The following is a 14,598-nucleotide window of genomic DNA, read 5'->3' as shown; positions in this document are numbered from 1 at the left end:
AAGTTAAAATTAGTCCCTAAATACTACGCGAGGTTGTGATCCCCTTAGAGTTGGTGCCATGAGAAGATTGAGTTGAGTTCATATGTTCAGTTTTATTAATATATAATACACCATAGTTTATCTTCATATTATAAAATGTGTAATCTTAGTGGTGAGTGATATAATCATTTCATAATTTGATTACTAAGTAAAGGTTTATCTTTTGTAATCTAATCTAGCTAGATAATCATAATAAGATTTAGATACTGAAAAATCAGACTGAACTGCACTAGAGTGGTTAAATTCAACCCACATTCGGATATTCTGGTCATCTCTCAATCAACTGTAACTTTTTATCATGTAGTGGAATACTTTTGTTGATGAAGAAAATGCAAGTATGTACAATGTTCTTAATTCCTTGAATTTAGACATCGAATTTGGCCGTGAAAGTGAACTACATCAGGCTGAACTTTCTAACATATAGAATAAAATATACGAGAGAATTAAGAACCCATTAGCTTTAGTATATGTCTGCATCATCATTTTCATCGTACTTTGTGGTCGACTATATGGCGCTAATATCATGAGCCGTGCTTGGTGCCTACCTCCTGCATACCACTTGAGAACACTTGAAACCTTTTTTGTGAGAATACTCCCACTCTTTATTAACAATCTTGAATGCCTGGATTATTGACACAAACAAATTAGTTATACAGTCGTAGAGGTAGGAAGTTTCTTTTAAAACCTGTAATTTCAAGCACAGTAACGAAAACTTACTATGTCCTCGTATAGGGGTCCTGCAAGGAACCTTATAGTTATAAGGCATGCATGCCTCACCATTGCCATGTTAAACTTATAACCTTGCACAATCTTGGGAGGTGGGTTGTCATGATCATAATGGGTTTGGTTGTACTTATTCCACTCATACCCAGTATGAACACGGTTCAAGTATTTCGGTTTTCTGGGACGGTACTTGTCATGCCACCCGATAAACTTGTGCATCTCAGTTTACTTCGGCCCCAGAACCAAATACTGCATCACCTTCCACAACATCTCCCATTACTTTACTGGCCTTTAATTCCCAGTTATTTTTATGCAAAGCCTGACGTTTACATTCCTGTTTCATTGAAACAAAAGACATTAAGACAAAGAACCTAAAAAGAGAAACAATTGATAGAAGAATGAAATAGGAACTGATTAAAGGTCAAACAAAGAGAAGCCATGTTTTATTGAACTAATCATAGATGCAGTCCACTTGTTGGTTCCTATAGAGAGGTGCCCCGGTGTCAAAAATCAAAATAAATAGCAATCAGATAGTTTACCAGTTCATTTTTATCCTCGTCAGGGTCAATTGCTTCTTCGATTTCATCATCATGCTGAAGTTCTGGAATCCAGCCTCTTCTTCTTCCTTATTAACCTCCTCCTCTTTCATTATGAGTTTCCCATCATCTGTTATTTAAAGATGAATGTCAGCTACCATAAGCAACATATCAAACTAGCATGTGACCGTAAAATGAGATTAATGTTACCTACCTTTCACAGCATGCATAATATCCTCCTCAACTTGCGGCTCCAAATTATCACACTCATCTTCCAAAATATTTTCACTCTTCAAAGGGCTTTGTAGGCACAGTAGAACGCATCTGTGACTCAATCTGTTTCTGTCACACCTCTAACTTCATGTGAGTTTTCCCATGCAAGAGTTCTTTCACATCTTCTTGAATGCTTCAGTGTAGGCCCCTTTCTTCAGCAAGCAACTCCGCAGGTGGTTGCTCTCCAAGAACTCTAGCTTGATCAAGAGCATCCCTTTTTCGAGCTTCTGCTAGCTCTCAATCACAGACCACCATTAATGCTAGCCTATGTGAAATGTGATTCCTCCACCTCTAATGTCATGACAGAGATATTTCAGTCACTAAAACAACTTAAAATCACACTCCATAAGTATGTAATCTGTTTCAAGTAGACAGGATGACACGTCAGATTCCAAAAAATAAAACTTCGTGATCAAAACCTCTTTGAGCAAATTATTAACTGCATTTTCTATTCTTTCTAAGTAAAACACTTAAATGAGAAATAACTCTGCCATAAAACACAATGATACAGACTGTAAACTGACCACCATAACTTAAGTCAACTAATACTAGAATACCTATTAGAAAGCATGAAATTTTACATATTCTCTTGCCGTAGTCACCCATCCTGCAGGTACTTTATTTCTACTGTGAAAAACTGTATAAAGTCATCATGACACTGAAATTTACTGGCTTTTCCTTCAGGGATGAAGGTTTTCAGAGAACGGATATTTTCAACTTAAGCATGCAGCTGATAATCCATGTATGGGCAATGAAGGTTATTATCATCACCACTATTACAACGGCCTTCGAGGGATCCTTTCGCCTTAGCTTCAAAAATAAGACGACTACGCTCACTATAGGAGCTTGAGGGTTTTACCGCAGTGAGACGTTCTTTATGCAAATTGTAGAGTATCCATTAAACCAATACAACAGCACCTGATCAGAGAAACTCATTATACGTGTAGGAGGGGTAATAGCAGTAGCAGTAGTGGTGTCAAAGTAACAACATAATGGAGCTGGTAGGAAATCTAGCTCCTTAATTTGAAGACTGAGAGTCTCCCCCTTGATCCATGCTTGCTTGACCTTGTCCTTCAATATATATAACGGAACTATAAAACCACAACAACAGCAAGAATTACTCTGATCGTTACAATTATGACGTTGATGATGATGATGATCCTGATCCACGTTGTTTTACATTCTGTGTTCAGAATATGCAACACAAAGATATCCTTTATGCTCCAGAAGATGACGATCAACTACTAGATATCGGGACACATTCATCGTTGTCATGGTCAGATCAAGACTACATTCAGACGGGAGCCGGATGAACTGAATTTTCTCTTTGTGAATGTCGAAAGTGAGCAACATGTCAATCTTATTGAAATTATGAATTTCATTAAGACTGCCACTAGTTACTGCATCTTCCTCCACTCTACTAGTTATCCTCCAGAAAAGATCACCTCCATAAAAGGTTGCTGATCTACGACTAATTTTCAAAGCTCTTGTGACCATTTGTTTGGGAAAAGAAAAACAACAACCTGGTGGCGGCGACATATCAACAACTCTAGTAACCATCTTTCTCCATAAATTAGTTCCCAAAGTAAATACCATACATATAAACTCCTCATTGTCTTTTGAAGTAGAAATAATTACAACCTTATACTCTCCAGTTAATGAATCAAAACCGAAACAAATGTTGACACCCCTCAGTAGGATTGAAATAACAGAGAGATAGTGATTGACGTCTCATTGGGTTAACCACAGTTATTATCTGCGGCAGAGTATCAAACTTACTATCTAGATATGTACAAGGTAGACCATTGCAATAGCCTACTAGTTCAGTTGTGCCTGGGGAGCTTAATTCCATTAATAATCTATGTTCATACAAATTCTCATTTTCAGGATCGATTTCTAAATTCAAAAAGCAATCTTTTTCTGACTTGTCTTTCCATACATTAGATTCAATTTATCTTGGTTTTGAACAAAGTGAACCTTAGCAAATCGTTTATCATTAAGGATTGAATCGTACCATTACTTTACGAACGCAACTGAATCGGACTAAAGTCCGAGCTGGTAATCTGGTGAGAACACTTTCAATAAGTAATTCGTCCGGGAGACATCATTATCATCCATTTCTTTTAGTCTTTTCTTCTTCTTCTCATTATCTTCGTCATCCATCTTTGAGCACCCCTTAATCATCTCTGAGCACCCTTAATCGTCTTTGGGAATTACAGAACAAAAATAATCCGAAATTTACAGTGAGTAGTAGGAGGAGATTAAATTAAACATAAATTAGACCAGCAATGGCCACAAAGAAGAAGAAAACTGGAGCTGGTAATTGAATAATGGCTCGGATGGGAAGGGATTTCAAAAGAAGGGGAGATTGAAGAAGAAAATAAAGCCCTAGATAGCTCTGAAAAGGGGGAAACCAATTCGGTTATATACTGCTATCCAAACTTCCACGGTTGTTATCCGGATTCCCTATCATTCTTGGAGTGTCTGACTCGGCTCGAGTCAGATATTAGGCTATTTGTTTTTGATTTTGAGTCAGGTATGGCTCGTTATCTGACTCAGACATTATAGATTCGGGAAATAAAATGCCTTTGACTCGAAAACAAACACATTGAGTCATATCTAGATGAGTCAGGTGATATTAGTCAGATCCGTAAGAGTCAGACTCAGATGAGTCGGGGAAAAGAAACAAGGTGTAAAATTCCTCTTTCTCCGGCCTCTCAGTTCAATACAGGAATTAGACTAATACAGGAATCAGACTTCTTCACAGTTTTTCATGTTAAATTGGATGCTTACTGATATGGCTGCATGGAGGTAAAAGATCAAAATTTAGACCCCCCCCCCCCCCCCCCCCCCACACCCCCCCCCCCCCCCCCCCCCCCCCCCCCCCCCCCTATCTACAAGCATGGGTTTATGCTAGTAGGAGTTCACATGTAGTACAGTTTGATTCGCAATTGAATCGAATGAGTGGATGAAGCTCGAGCAAATCTATTGTTGATACTAGTCGAAAGATCAAAAGATGTATTAGATCTGGTAAAGTAAGAGATTACCGATTCAGAGAGAGTTGATTGAATCCACATGATGATAGTAGCATCTTCATCAATCCAATCAGTACAGAGAGGATTCTCAATATCATTAGCTTGCTTCCGAACGCTTGTGTTTTGAACTAGACAAGGATATGATCCATCCAGAAATTTCATCAACTTGTACTTACTAATTACAGGAAACATCAATGATTTCCAAGTAATGAAATTATCTTCTGTTAATTTCAGAGAAACAAAATTTGAAAGATGATGAATAGGAATTTTAGCAATAGAATTTGAAGTTGGATTTTCCTTTATTGATGATGAAGATGCAGGAAATTCTTGTATCATAATTTTTTTTCTAAGGTTTAGGATCAGATTGCTCTGATACCATAGAAGAATGGTTCAGGCGAAATGTGTGTTTTCTCATTAACGCTGTACTCAACCCGTATGATATGACACACAGGAGAGCTAATAGAAAGACGACACGAAGAGAGTACAAACTGTAACAGAAAACGACCTCTAACAACTTCTAACAAACATGAGTAAAATCTGTAACACTGTCTACTACTTGATACTCACCAGCTTGGACTTATCTGCGGTACCTATAACGTTTAAAGTTGACGTAGACGTGTAAGATTCCTCTATCGAAAGTACACTTGAAACCTTTTTTGTGAGAATACTCCCACTCTTTATTAACAATCTTGAATGCCTGCATTATTGAGAAAAACAAATTAGTGATCCAATCCTGGAGGTAGAAAGTTTCTTTTAAAATCAGTAACAGCAAGCACAGTGATGAAAACTTACTATATCCTCGTATGGGGGTCCTGCATGGAACCTTATAAGGCATGTCTCACCATTGCTACCTTCCACCTCTTCTATGGTGTAAGTAGGAGCCTTTGATTTGGCTACAAGGTCTGGGTAAAATATGTTAAACTTATAACCTTGCACAGTCTTGGGAGGCGGATTGTCATGATCATAGTGGGTTTGGTTGTACTTATTCCACTCATACCCGGTATGAACACGGTTGAAGTATTTTGGTTTTCTGGGACGGTACTTGTCATGCCACCAATAAACTTGTGCATCTAGGTTTACTTCGGCCCCAGAACCAAATACCGCATCTTCTTCGACAACATCTCCCATTACTTTACTGGCCTTTAATTCCCAGTTATCATGCAAAGCCTGACGTTTACGTTCCTGTTTCATTGAAACAAAAGGCATTAAGACAAAGAACCTAAAAAGAAAAACAATTGAATACTTGATAGAAGAATGAAATAGGAACTTATTAAAGGTCAAACAAAGAGAAATCATGTTTTATTGAACTAAATCATAGATGCAGTTTACTTGTTGGTTCTTACAGAGAGATGCCCCAGTGTAAAAAAGTATAGCAACCAGATAGTTTACCAGTTCATTTATATCCTCGTCAGGGTCAATTGCTTCTTCGATTTCATCATCATGCAGAAGTTCTGGAGAAAATGATCCAGCTTCTTCTTCTTCCTCACTAACCATCTCCTCTGTTTTTTAAAGATGAATGTTAGCTGCCACAAGCTACATATCATACGGCAAACTAGCATGTGATCGTAAAATGAGATTAATGTTACCTACCTTCCACATCATGCATAATATCCTCGTCAGCTTGCGGCTTCAAATCATCACGCTCATCTTCCAAAATATTTTCACTCTTCACAGGGTTTTGTAGGCATCCTAGATGCTTACACAACAGATTGGTGTGAATTTCTTTCAGACAAGCCTGTGAGATTTGCACAACTCAACAATTAGTTTCAATTCAGAACCAAAGAATATGCAACCTAAGACATTTTAGTAGAGTCTTACCTTGGCCTTGAATATATGAAGTCGTTTCACAACAGCCTCCCAGTATTCAACTACCTTAGCAGTGCCAGAACGCATCTGTGACTCAATCTGCGTCTGTAACTCTTCTAATTCACTAGAAGTTTTCCCATGTAGTAGTTTTTTCACATCTTCTTCAATGCTTGAGTGTAATCCCCTTTCTTCAGCAAGCAACTCAGCAGGTGGTTGCTCTCCACGTACCCTAGCTCGATCAAGAGCATCCCTCTTCCGAGCTTCTGCTAGCTCCCAATCACAGACCACAAGTAATACCTGTCAAAGAACAAAGAATGTCACTTCAGGACCAACGAGTGAGGATGAAACAAGCTCTACAAACACTGACATATATCATTAGGTGGACGGTTAGGGAAAAGTTACTGGTGCAGCAATACCAACGGCTGGTAGAAAAACACAAATAACACCTTGTTACATATAATATACATCCACCAGACTGCTTTAATATCATGACACATCTATCAGTTAATAGACAATAATCCAGAAGAATTTCCAGTGGAAAACCGTTAATTATAGAAAGAGGGTCCAGCACAGGACCAGCAGGGAAGACAAGGGGTAATACCTCCCAATACTCTGTATGGCTAGGTGTTGCCCTATCCAAATCCAGATGCATTTTTATGTCATCACGAAGCTCTTCCATATCTTTCACCATCAAACTCTGTAATGTGAAATCCAAGATGTTAAAATCGAAGTTACAGAGCATCTCTGTAGAACAAATGAGGTATTTTCACTTGGCATTAAAAGTAGAGACAAAGTTTAGTAAACAAAATCTGGGATAGGCTTGTTAGACAAAGTACCATGCTGTGTAGCATGTACTTTGTGATATGATAACTCCAACATTCTTTGCAATTTTAAAAATAATAATGAAGAGACACGCCGAGTAACACTGGCCAAGACTTCTATGAATATGCTATTACTAATACATAACAAACACAAAACAGTTCGCTTGAGCAGAAGGCGGTGATACAAAACATCAGTTTTGTATATGTTATCAAGCAGACTCACTGATCTGGTTTTGGGCAGTGCATCTGAAGAGTTAAGACCAACTGATAGAAAATCAAGCTTCCTTCATCCAGGAATCATGAAGGAAGTGTGTGTTTTCCACAATGTAATGCCTGACATGGTATCTGACACAAAAATAACCTGCTATTTAAAGTAAATTTCTATCTACCAAACCAATATCAGTAAATTCACGAAAACAAGAAACACTTACCTGGAAAACCATGTACGGTTCATCCAATTCATCAATCTCGAACTCAAAACCATCTGAATCATCAAGATGCTTGGAGAGTATATCAATAGGCTTAATCCGCCCTTCGCGCAATCGAATTCCTGACCTGATCTGATCTTGCTTTGATTAAAATGAAACTGTGGATGGAATATTTTAGAAGCAAAACATGAAGCATCATGAATCAAAAGAAGATGAGTGGTGGTGTCACTCCAAATAACGCATCAAAGTATAAGAACAAACAACACGCTTTACGATACAAAGATGCAAAAGGTGAAATTCTTAAGTACTCAATACCTCTTTTTCCTTTTTCACCAAGTCCTGGAATTCAGATCTCGAACGTTCTCTAGCCAACATTACCTGCATGATGAGGAACTTTTAAGTAAAATCTGAACCATATGTTCATCCAAGTCACATGGAAAACTGTGAAAAGAAGGTATTGTCTACTTCAAGGAAACTATGCTGTCATTTATATGTTTTCTTACAACAGCAACAAAAAACAACAAACTACTAATAAAATAGAATAAACTCTTACCATTTCTTGTTCATGTTGAGACTTCTCAATAGCCCTTTCCTCCCTTCTTTTCTTTACTTTCTCAATCTCCGTCTGCATAAGAACAGTAGATTATAAAAACAGAAAACAAACTGTTATATTTTCACAACATTTGATATCAAGTAGTTGGGTTCCAGGGCATGCGTATTACAAGTTTAATTAGCGAAAGTATCAATTTGAAGAACAACAACTGGCTTAGAACATAAAGTAACAGCATAACCAATACAGTCTCCAATCAATCTTATAGATAGAAATTTTAAAAATTACTAACGAAGAAATCGGCAAGAAACATACCATCCTTTGTTTGATTCTCCTCTTTTCAGATTTAACAGAAATTTCATCAATAGATTCACCTTTAGAAATATGTTTTTCTATCTTCTTTTTCCACACAAACCTGCAACGCAATAATGCAAATTCAATAACTAAACTAACAACAACAGCAGACATAACTAAGTTTTCCCCATTGAACCACTATCACACTTTTTACTCTATCCAATCGTCCAAGTCCAACATTCATAAAAAATCTGAAATTGACTACACCTTGACAAACTAATCTAAGTTTCCCCTTGATTCAAATATGCATTTTACTATATCCAATCATTCAAAATTCACCAAACAACACGTATACACGCATACGAAAATCTGAAACCAAAGTACTAACTACAAATCACTGCTTAACCAAATAACTTAATAACCACAGAAAACAAAAGAAACTAGGTTTTGAAATTGAGTCAAGTTCTGGTCATCTTAGGGTTTCTAGGTTCAATTTAATCAAACAACATATAATTATACTCACTTTTCATTTAGGTTTGAATCGCCAAAAGGATTCGAATCATTTGCATAACCTGAAACAGTTGTCATCTTCAATTTCTTTGCAACTTTTACAGCCTACAGAGATTCAAAAGAGATTTCAGTCTAAAACACACAAGAATCAATAAGCAAAAAGAAACCCTAAAAATGGACTAACAACTTACTTTTTTCTGAGCTTTTTTAGCTAAATAATCATTGATTTCCTGATCAGTGATCTGTTTAGACGAGTTCCTCTTCATGTTTCTTCGATCATCGTCCCTAACCCTAATGAACCCCTTCCCCATTGAGGAGCAAAGGAAAAAAGAAAAAGAAAAAAAGAGAAGCAGAAAAAGAAAAAGAAAAAGATTTGTGAGAGCAATTACAAAGTTGAAGAACAGTCCCCGTTTTGGCGCGTGACATCTTATACCGCGAGGTTATAATTTGACCGGTTACTTTCTTTTTCTTACTGCTTAGTTGCTTAGTGCTTCTAAGATCCGGGCAAATAAAGAGTGGTCGTCTAAAGACGAAGCAGTTGAGTGGGCGACTGAGAATGCAAAATCAGTCACAACGTGGGCGGCTTGAAATGGCTTGCAAAAAGGTTATGTGTATCCCTGGAAGATAAATTGGGTGTACAAGGTTAAGTTGAAAAAGTGTGGCTGCCCATTTAAGATTATATTCAATTTGAACCAAGAGAACCTCAGGTTGAGAATGTACAGGGTTGCTAATGGTTGTCATAATCATGCATTAAGATTCGCAAAGTCTTGTTGAACACCCCCTGTTACCAAGTTGAAATGGCACGAGTTTGTGGAAGTATAATCAAGTTGGGAATTAAACCGAGTAAGTTTAATGAGGATAACGAGGGTAACCTTTCATCATTGTCTACAATTGATACGGTCAAAGCAACTATCAAAAGGTTTGAATGGGATGTTAAGAAGGCAATACAAGAATCACAATGGTTGGCCACAAACACAACTATACCGTGAGACACCATGCAACATTGAATGGAAATATGACTCGTATTTTACTTGCGCATCTGAAGATAACTGAATTGGCTCGGTGCTTCTACCAAGTTTTGTTTATGAATTGTACTTATAATACGAATATGTACAATATGTCTTTGTTGAACACTATATGACAAACCTCAGACAAGCGATCATTCAAGGTGACATGATGTTTTCTGGATCGTAAGAAGGACGAGAGTTATGTTTGGGCATTAGAAACCTACTACTTACTCCAAAGCAGTGGGATATTGCAAGAAACAATGGTTGAGCCAACACAAAGGGAGGTTTGTGTATGCTTTTACTTATGATTATAAACATTTCAAACTTGAGTCCACAAGTATGGTAGAGGAGGCTCATGGAAAATTAGAAGGTGTACTTAACACAGTTAAAATGAGATTGTGACGGCACAACATGATATCTATGAGTACACTAATGGTGATATCATTAAGATAAGTAAGCAATTCGAAGAAAGCAGACACAAAAAGTTGACGAATTATAAAGATTATGATTGGTTGTTTGTGGGTATACATTACAACGTCTCACATTGGGAAATACGTTTACGACGACACAACTCAAGTTATATAGAAACTACGATGAGTCGAGCACTTCTTGTAATTGTAGGACGATGATGGCTCTCAGACTTCCTCGTTGTCATATGCTTGGTAGGCATAGAGTTGTGATTCTGATTGAGGATATTGTTCCTTAATGGAGGCAACTATCTTTTATCCTAAAACCAAATTAAGTTCATTGTAAAGACTTTTGGGACATAGAACTTGGCGAATAATCTTCGACAGGTATCCCAAGACAAATGGGTTGGAAAAACAAGATGTGAACCACAAGTTGATTCCAATTGTCTACCCTTTTATGGAAGACCTTAAAGAAACCATGAAGCAAGATCTAACGGGTATACCAATTACCACAAAGACAAGAGAACGAGAAATGAAAGATTTGAAACACTTGTTGAGTATGGATAAGAATTCATCTGGACCAAGGTAGTTAATATTGGTTGTACATGATGTTGCAGGTTTTTATCGGATATCGGAATAAACCTATATGATACTCAAAATATCGGCGATACAAAAATGAAACGATAAAAACGTTCGTCTCGGCCGGTACAGGCCGATATACCGGTTTTACTTGTACAATGATAATATCGGTTCAGGGTATTTTTATAATTCACTTCCTATTGATAAAAATATAAAACCCTAGTTTCATCAATGTGGTGTTTTCATATCATCTCTTGAGGCTTCAGCGGAAGCGTTTGTAAAAGAAGTAAGTGTATTGATCATTGCCTGTAATTTTGTAGTTGTTTTTCAAATTTAATAGTTGATAGTTGTTTGTTCTATGATGTTCGTTCTAACAACTGTTGGATTAACTGATTTTTCATCTGATTTCTGACCGATTTAACCAATCTTTTATTAATTGGTCTCATAATCCACAATCACTCATAGTTCTGATAATAAATAACACTCAATTCGTATTTTATGTTAATTTTTGCATGCATGTTCACTTAAATAGCATCATGTTTGTATTTTATGATTTTATCTTGATTCAAAATCATTGTTCATCTTGATTTTTTTCATATTCTGATGGTGAATGGTGATACAACTGCGTGAGCACCATCATAGTATATTTGGGTGAACTGTATTAGATTTCTACATTGCATGATCCTTGGATATTACTTCATGTCTTCTACTGAAGTTATTTCTAACTAAAGTATGTTATTTTCAATTTCAGGCTAGATATGGCAAGTAATTCATTACCATTGGGCACTGCTCATCAATCTGAGACTACTGCTCCAGATCATAAGAAAGATATTGCTTGGGAATGGGGTGAAAGAAAAGATCCAACTAGAAGAAATACTCTAACTTGTAAGTTATGTGGGAAAATAGTATCTGGGGGAATCACTAGGTTCAAGTACCATATATTGAGTAGGGTAGGGGAAGTTAGAGGATGTCCCAGTGCAACTAGCGACATTATTGCCAAGCTTAGAGAGGTAGAAATAATAAAGAATAAGCAAAAGGTTCACATGGATCAGATTGACTTGATGTATGCAACAGTTGATTTCAATGGAGAATCTGGAGATGATGAAGATATTGGGGTAGAGGAGGTTGAAGCGGATGTCGTTGCTCCGTCTAAAAGAAAATCCAAAGGTGCAAGTAATGTAAGGGGTCCTATTGAAAAATTCATGAAGACTGATTATTCAAAAGTGAAGCAAACAACACTTGAGAGACAAAGTGCTACCAAACATAAGTTGAAGAATAAGGCGTGGAATAACATATCGTATTGGATGACCGAAAATGCTATACCTTTCAATATTGTTTGTTCCCCTAGTTTCCAAGTGATGCTCAACTCTGTTGGAGATTATGGAAAAGGTATGTCATCCGCTCCTTCCTGGATTTTTATTCCAAGTTTTATTGGTTGATGTACGTGTCGACCTTTGATGGTTTTTGCTTTCTTATGTCAGTCCATTGGAATTGAGTGTTTACTATTTTAGTACTTTTATAAATTCACTAGTGGATTGACTAATTTTCTGATGCAATTTTAAGTAGATTTATGTAGCTTTCTCTTAACATGAAACTGCATTTGCAACACAGGAATATTTAGCTTATTTGAAGCACATCTGTTGACACCTTTCATTTATCATGTACTTATATTTTTATTTCTACCTTTTGTTGTTAGCTCTGTCGGTGCCATCATACCATCACATTCGTACAAATCTCTTCGGTAAGCAACTTGAAGAAATGAAGAAGTTTGTTGAGACGTTTAAACCATATTGGAAGAGATTTGGTTGTACTATTATGTCTGATGGTTGTACAGATGAAAAAGGGCGTCACCTTATTAACTTCATGGTAAATTGTCCAAAAGGATCAGTATTCTTAAAGGTGGATGCCTCATCACGAACCAATGATCAATTTTACATAGTTGAACTTGTTAATGAGGTATTGGGATTGCAGATATTGGGATTGGTAATATTGTACAATTTGTTACTGATAATGGTTCTAATTTTAAGGTTACTGGGAAGCTTTTAATGATTGAACACCCAACCTTATATTGGACTCCATGTGATTCCCACCGCGTCATCTTAATGCTTGAAGATCTTGGTAAAAAGCTTAATTACACCAATAATAAGAGTTGTTACTCTAGGTAAGAGAGTTGTTACGTATATATATATGCTCATTTTCAAGTATTAGATTTGATGAGAGAAATGACGGGGAAGAAAGAGTTGCATCGGTATGGAAAAACCAGATTTGCAACTCAATATTATACACTTGCCAGCCTTCTTGAGCACAAAACTGTATTGCAAATGAATGATGTTTGTCAATGATAAGTGGACACAGTCTGTTTTAGCTATAAAGAAGTTGTTGGGAAAGTGATTGTGAAGATTGTCGCTAGTAGTGCATTCTGGAAGCATTGTGATTTTTCTTGCAAAGTGTTGAAACCTTTAGTTGATGTCGTAAGAATGGTGGATATTGAGTTGAAGTCAACTACGAGTTACATATATGAAGCAATGAGATTGGCGAGGTAAAAACTGCAGATATCATTTAGATAAGATAAAGGGACTTTAGAAAAGATCATGGCTATTGTTAATGAAAGATGGGAGGACCAGTTAGATCACCCACTCCATGCAGCATCTTGGTAATTGAACACTTCTATATTCTACAAAATCCCTCAAGAAGAGATGGATAGTGGCTCAAAGTATTCGAGGATAAAGACATGTCTTTCTAATGCGATGGAAAGGCTTATAACTGACGATGATGAACATGATAAGGCTAGAGCTCAGTTGAGATGGTAAAACGATACAATTGGGGAGTTAGGATCGCGAGCTGTAGTCAGAGCTAGAGATACTTCATCACCTTGTAATTTTTCTCTTATTTAAAAAATAGATAACTATAAAAATCAGTTATTGTATGTTAGTTTAGGGGTAACTGTATTGCTTGGTGTTTATATTACAGACGACTTGTGGATTGCGAATGACGGAATTGATGTTCCAGACCTCCAAAAATTTGCAATAAGGGTCTTGAGCCAGACTTGTAGCGCTTCATCCTGTTAGCGAAATTGGAGTACGTTCGGAAATGTAAGTACTTAATCCTTTATAATTGTCATATCAATAAAGTTACTTGTCGACAAAATCGGTGGACTTGAGAATTATTCTTTACTAGTTTTGTATTTGAAAATAATATCTGTTGTATTGAATGTTGTTACAGAAAACAATGCCAATTGTATTCTTTACTAGTTTTATGTTTGAAAACAATGCCAACTTTATTCTTCACTGTGGTGTATTAAACCATCCTTGTTTTCTTCTTAGATAACTATAGACTTTTCAACTGACATATGCATACAAAGATTTATTTATTTTTAGCACTGCTATATTTGTATCTTCTTCTTCTTATGGGTGGAAATGTTCATTGATGTGTCGTTCTTCGCTAATCAGATGCATACAAAGAGGCGGAAGCGTTTCTTACAACAAAAGCTAAATGTCTGTTTGTATATTCAATACAACAAGAAGTTGCAGCGCAGATACAAAGAAATACAAAGACATAATTATGGGGGTCCTGAGATCCCTATTTTCTTT

General features: G+C 36.7%; 1 protein-coding gene and 1 pseudogene across 1 annotated transcript; one reads left to right on the top strand and one right to left on the bottom strand.

Annotated features, from left to right (window-relative positions):
* Positions 1–277: 277 nt before the first annotated feature.
* LOC113296867 lies at positions 278–9,417 on the bottom strand (annotated as a pseudogene).
* A 395-nt stretch (positions 9,418–9,812) lies between these two features.
* Positions 9,813–13,551, top strand: LOC113294481. The gene is made up of 6 exons (XM_026542874.1): positions 9,813–9,976; positions 10,817–11,014; positions 11,760–12,397; positions 12,705–12,991; positions 13,036–13,169; positions 13,374–13,551. Exons 1-6 carry the CDS (start codon positions 9,813–9,815, stop codon positions 13,549–13,551), a joined length of 1,599 nt encoding a protein of 532 aa, XP_026398659.1.
* The last annotated feature ends 1,047 nt before the right edge of the window (positions 13,552–14,598 follow it).

Source organism: Papaver somniferum, chromosome 7, assembly GCF_003573695.1.
Source record: "Papaver somniferum cultivar HN1 chromosome 7, ASM357369v1, whole genome shotgun sequence".
In the NCBI taxonomy this organism is placed as follows: Eukaryota; Viridiplantae; Streptophyta; class Magnoliopsida; order Ranunculales; family Papaveraceae; genus Papaver; species Papaver somniferum.
This window is presented reverse-complemented; position numbering and strand designations above follow the sequence as displayed.

Bases quoted from the DNA above. Each gene is read 5' to 3' on its own strand.
- LOC113294481 (XM_026542874.1), top strand. From the start codon at position 9,813: ATGGCACGAGTTTGTGGAAGTATAATCAAGTTGGGAATTAAACCGAGT. The intron at 11,015-11,759 runs GTAGTTAATATT...TTTCAATTTCAG, and splicing joins AAGAATTCATCTGGACCAAG to GCTAGATATGGCAAGTAATT. The intron at 12,992-13,035 runs GTAATATTGTAC...TCTAATTTTAAG, and splicing joins GATTGCAGATATTGGGATTG to GTTACTGGGAAGCTTTTAAT.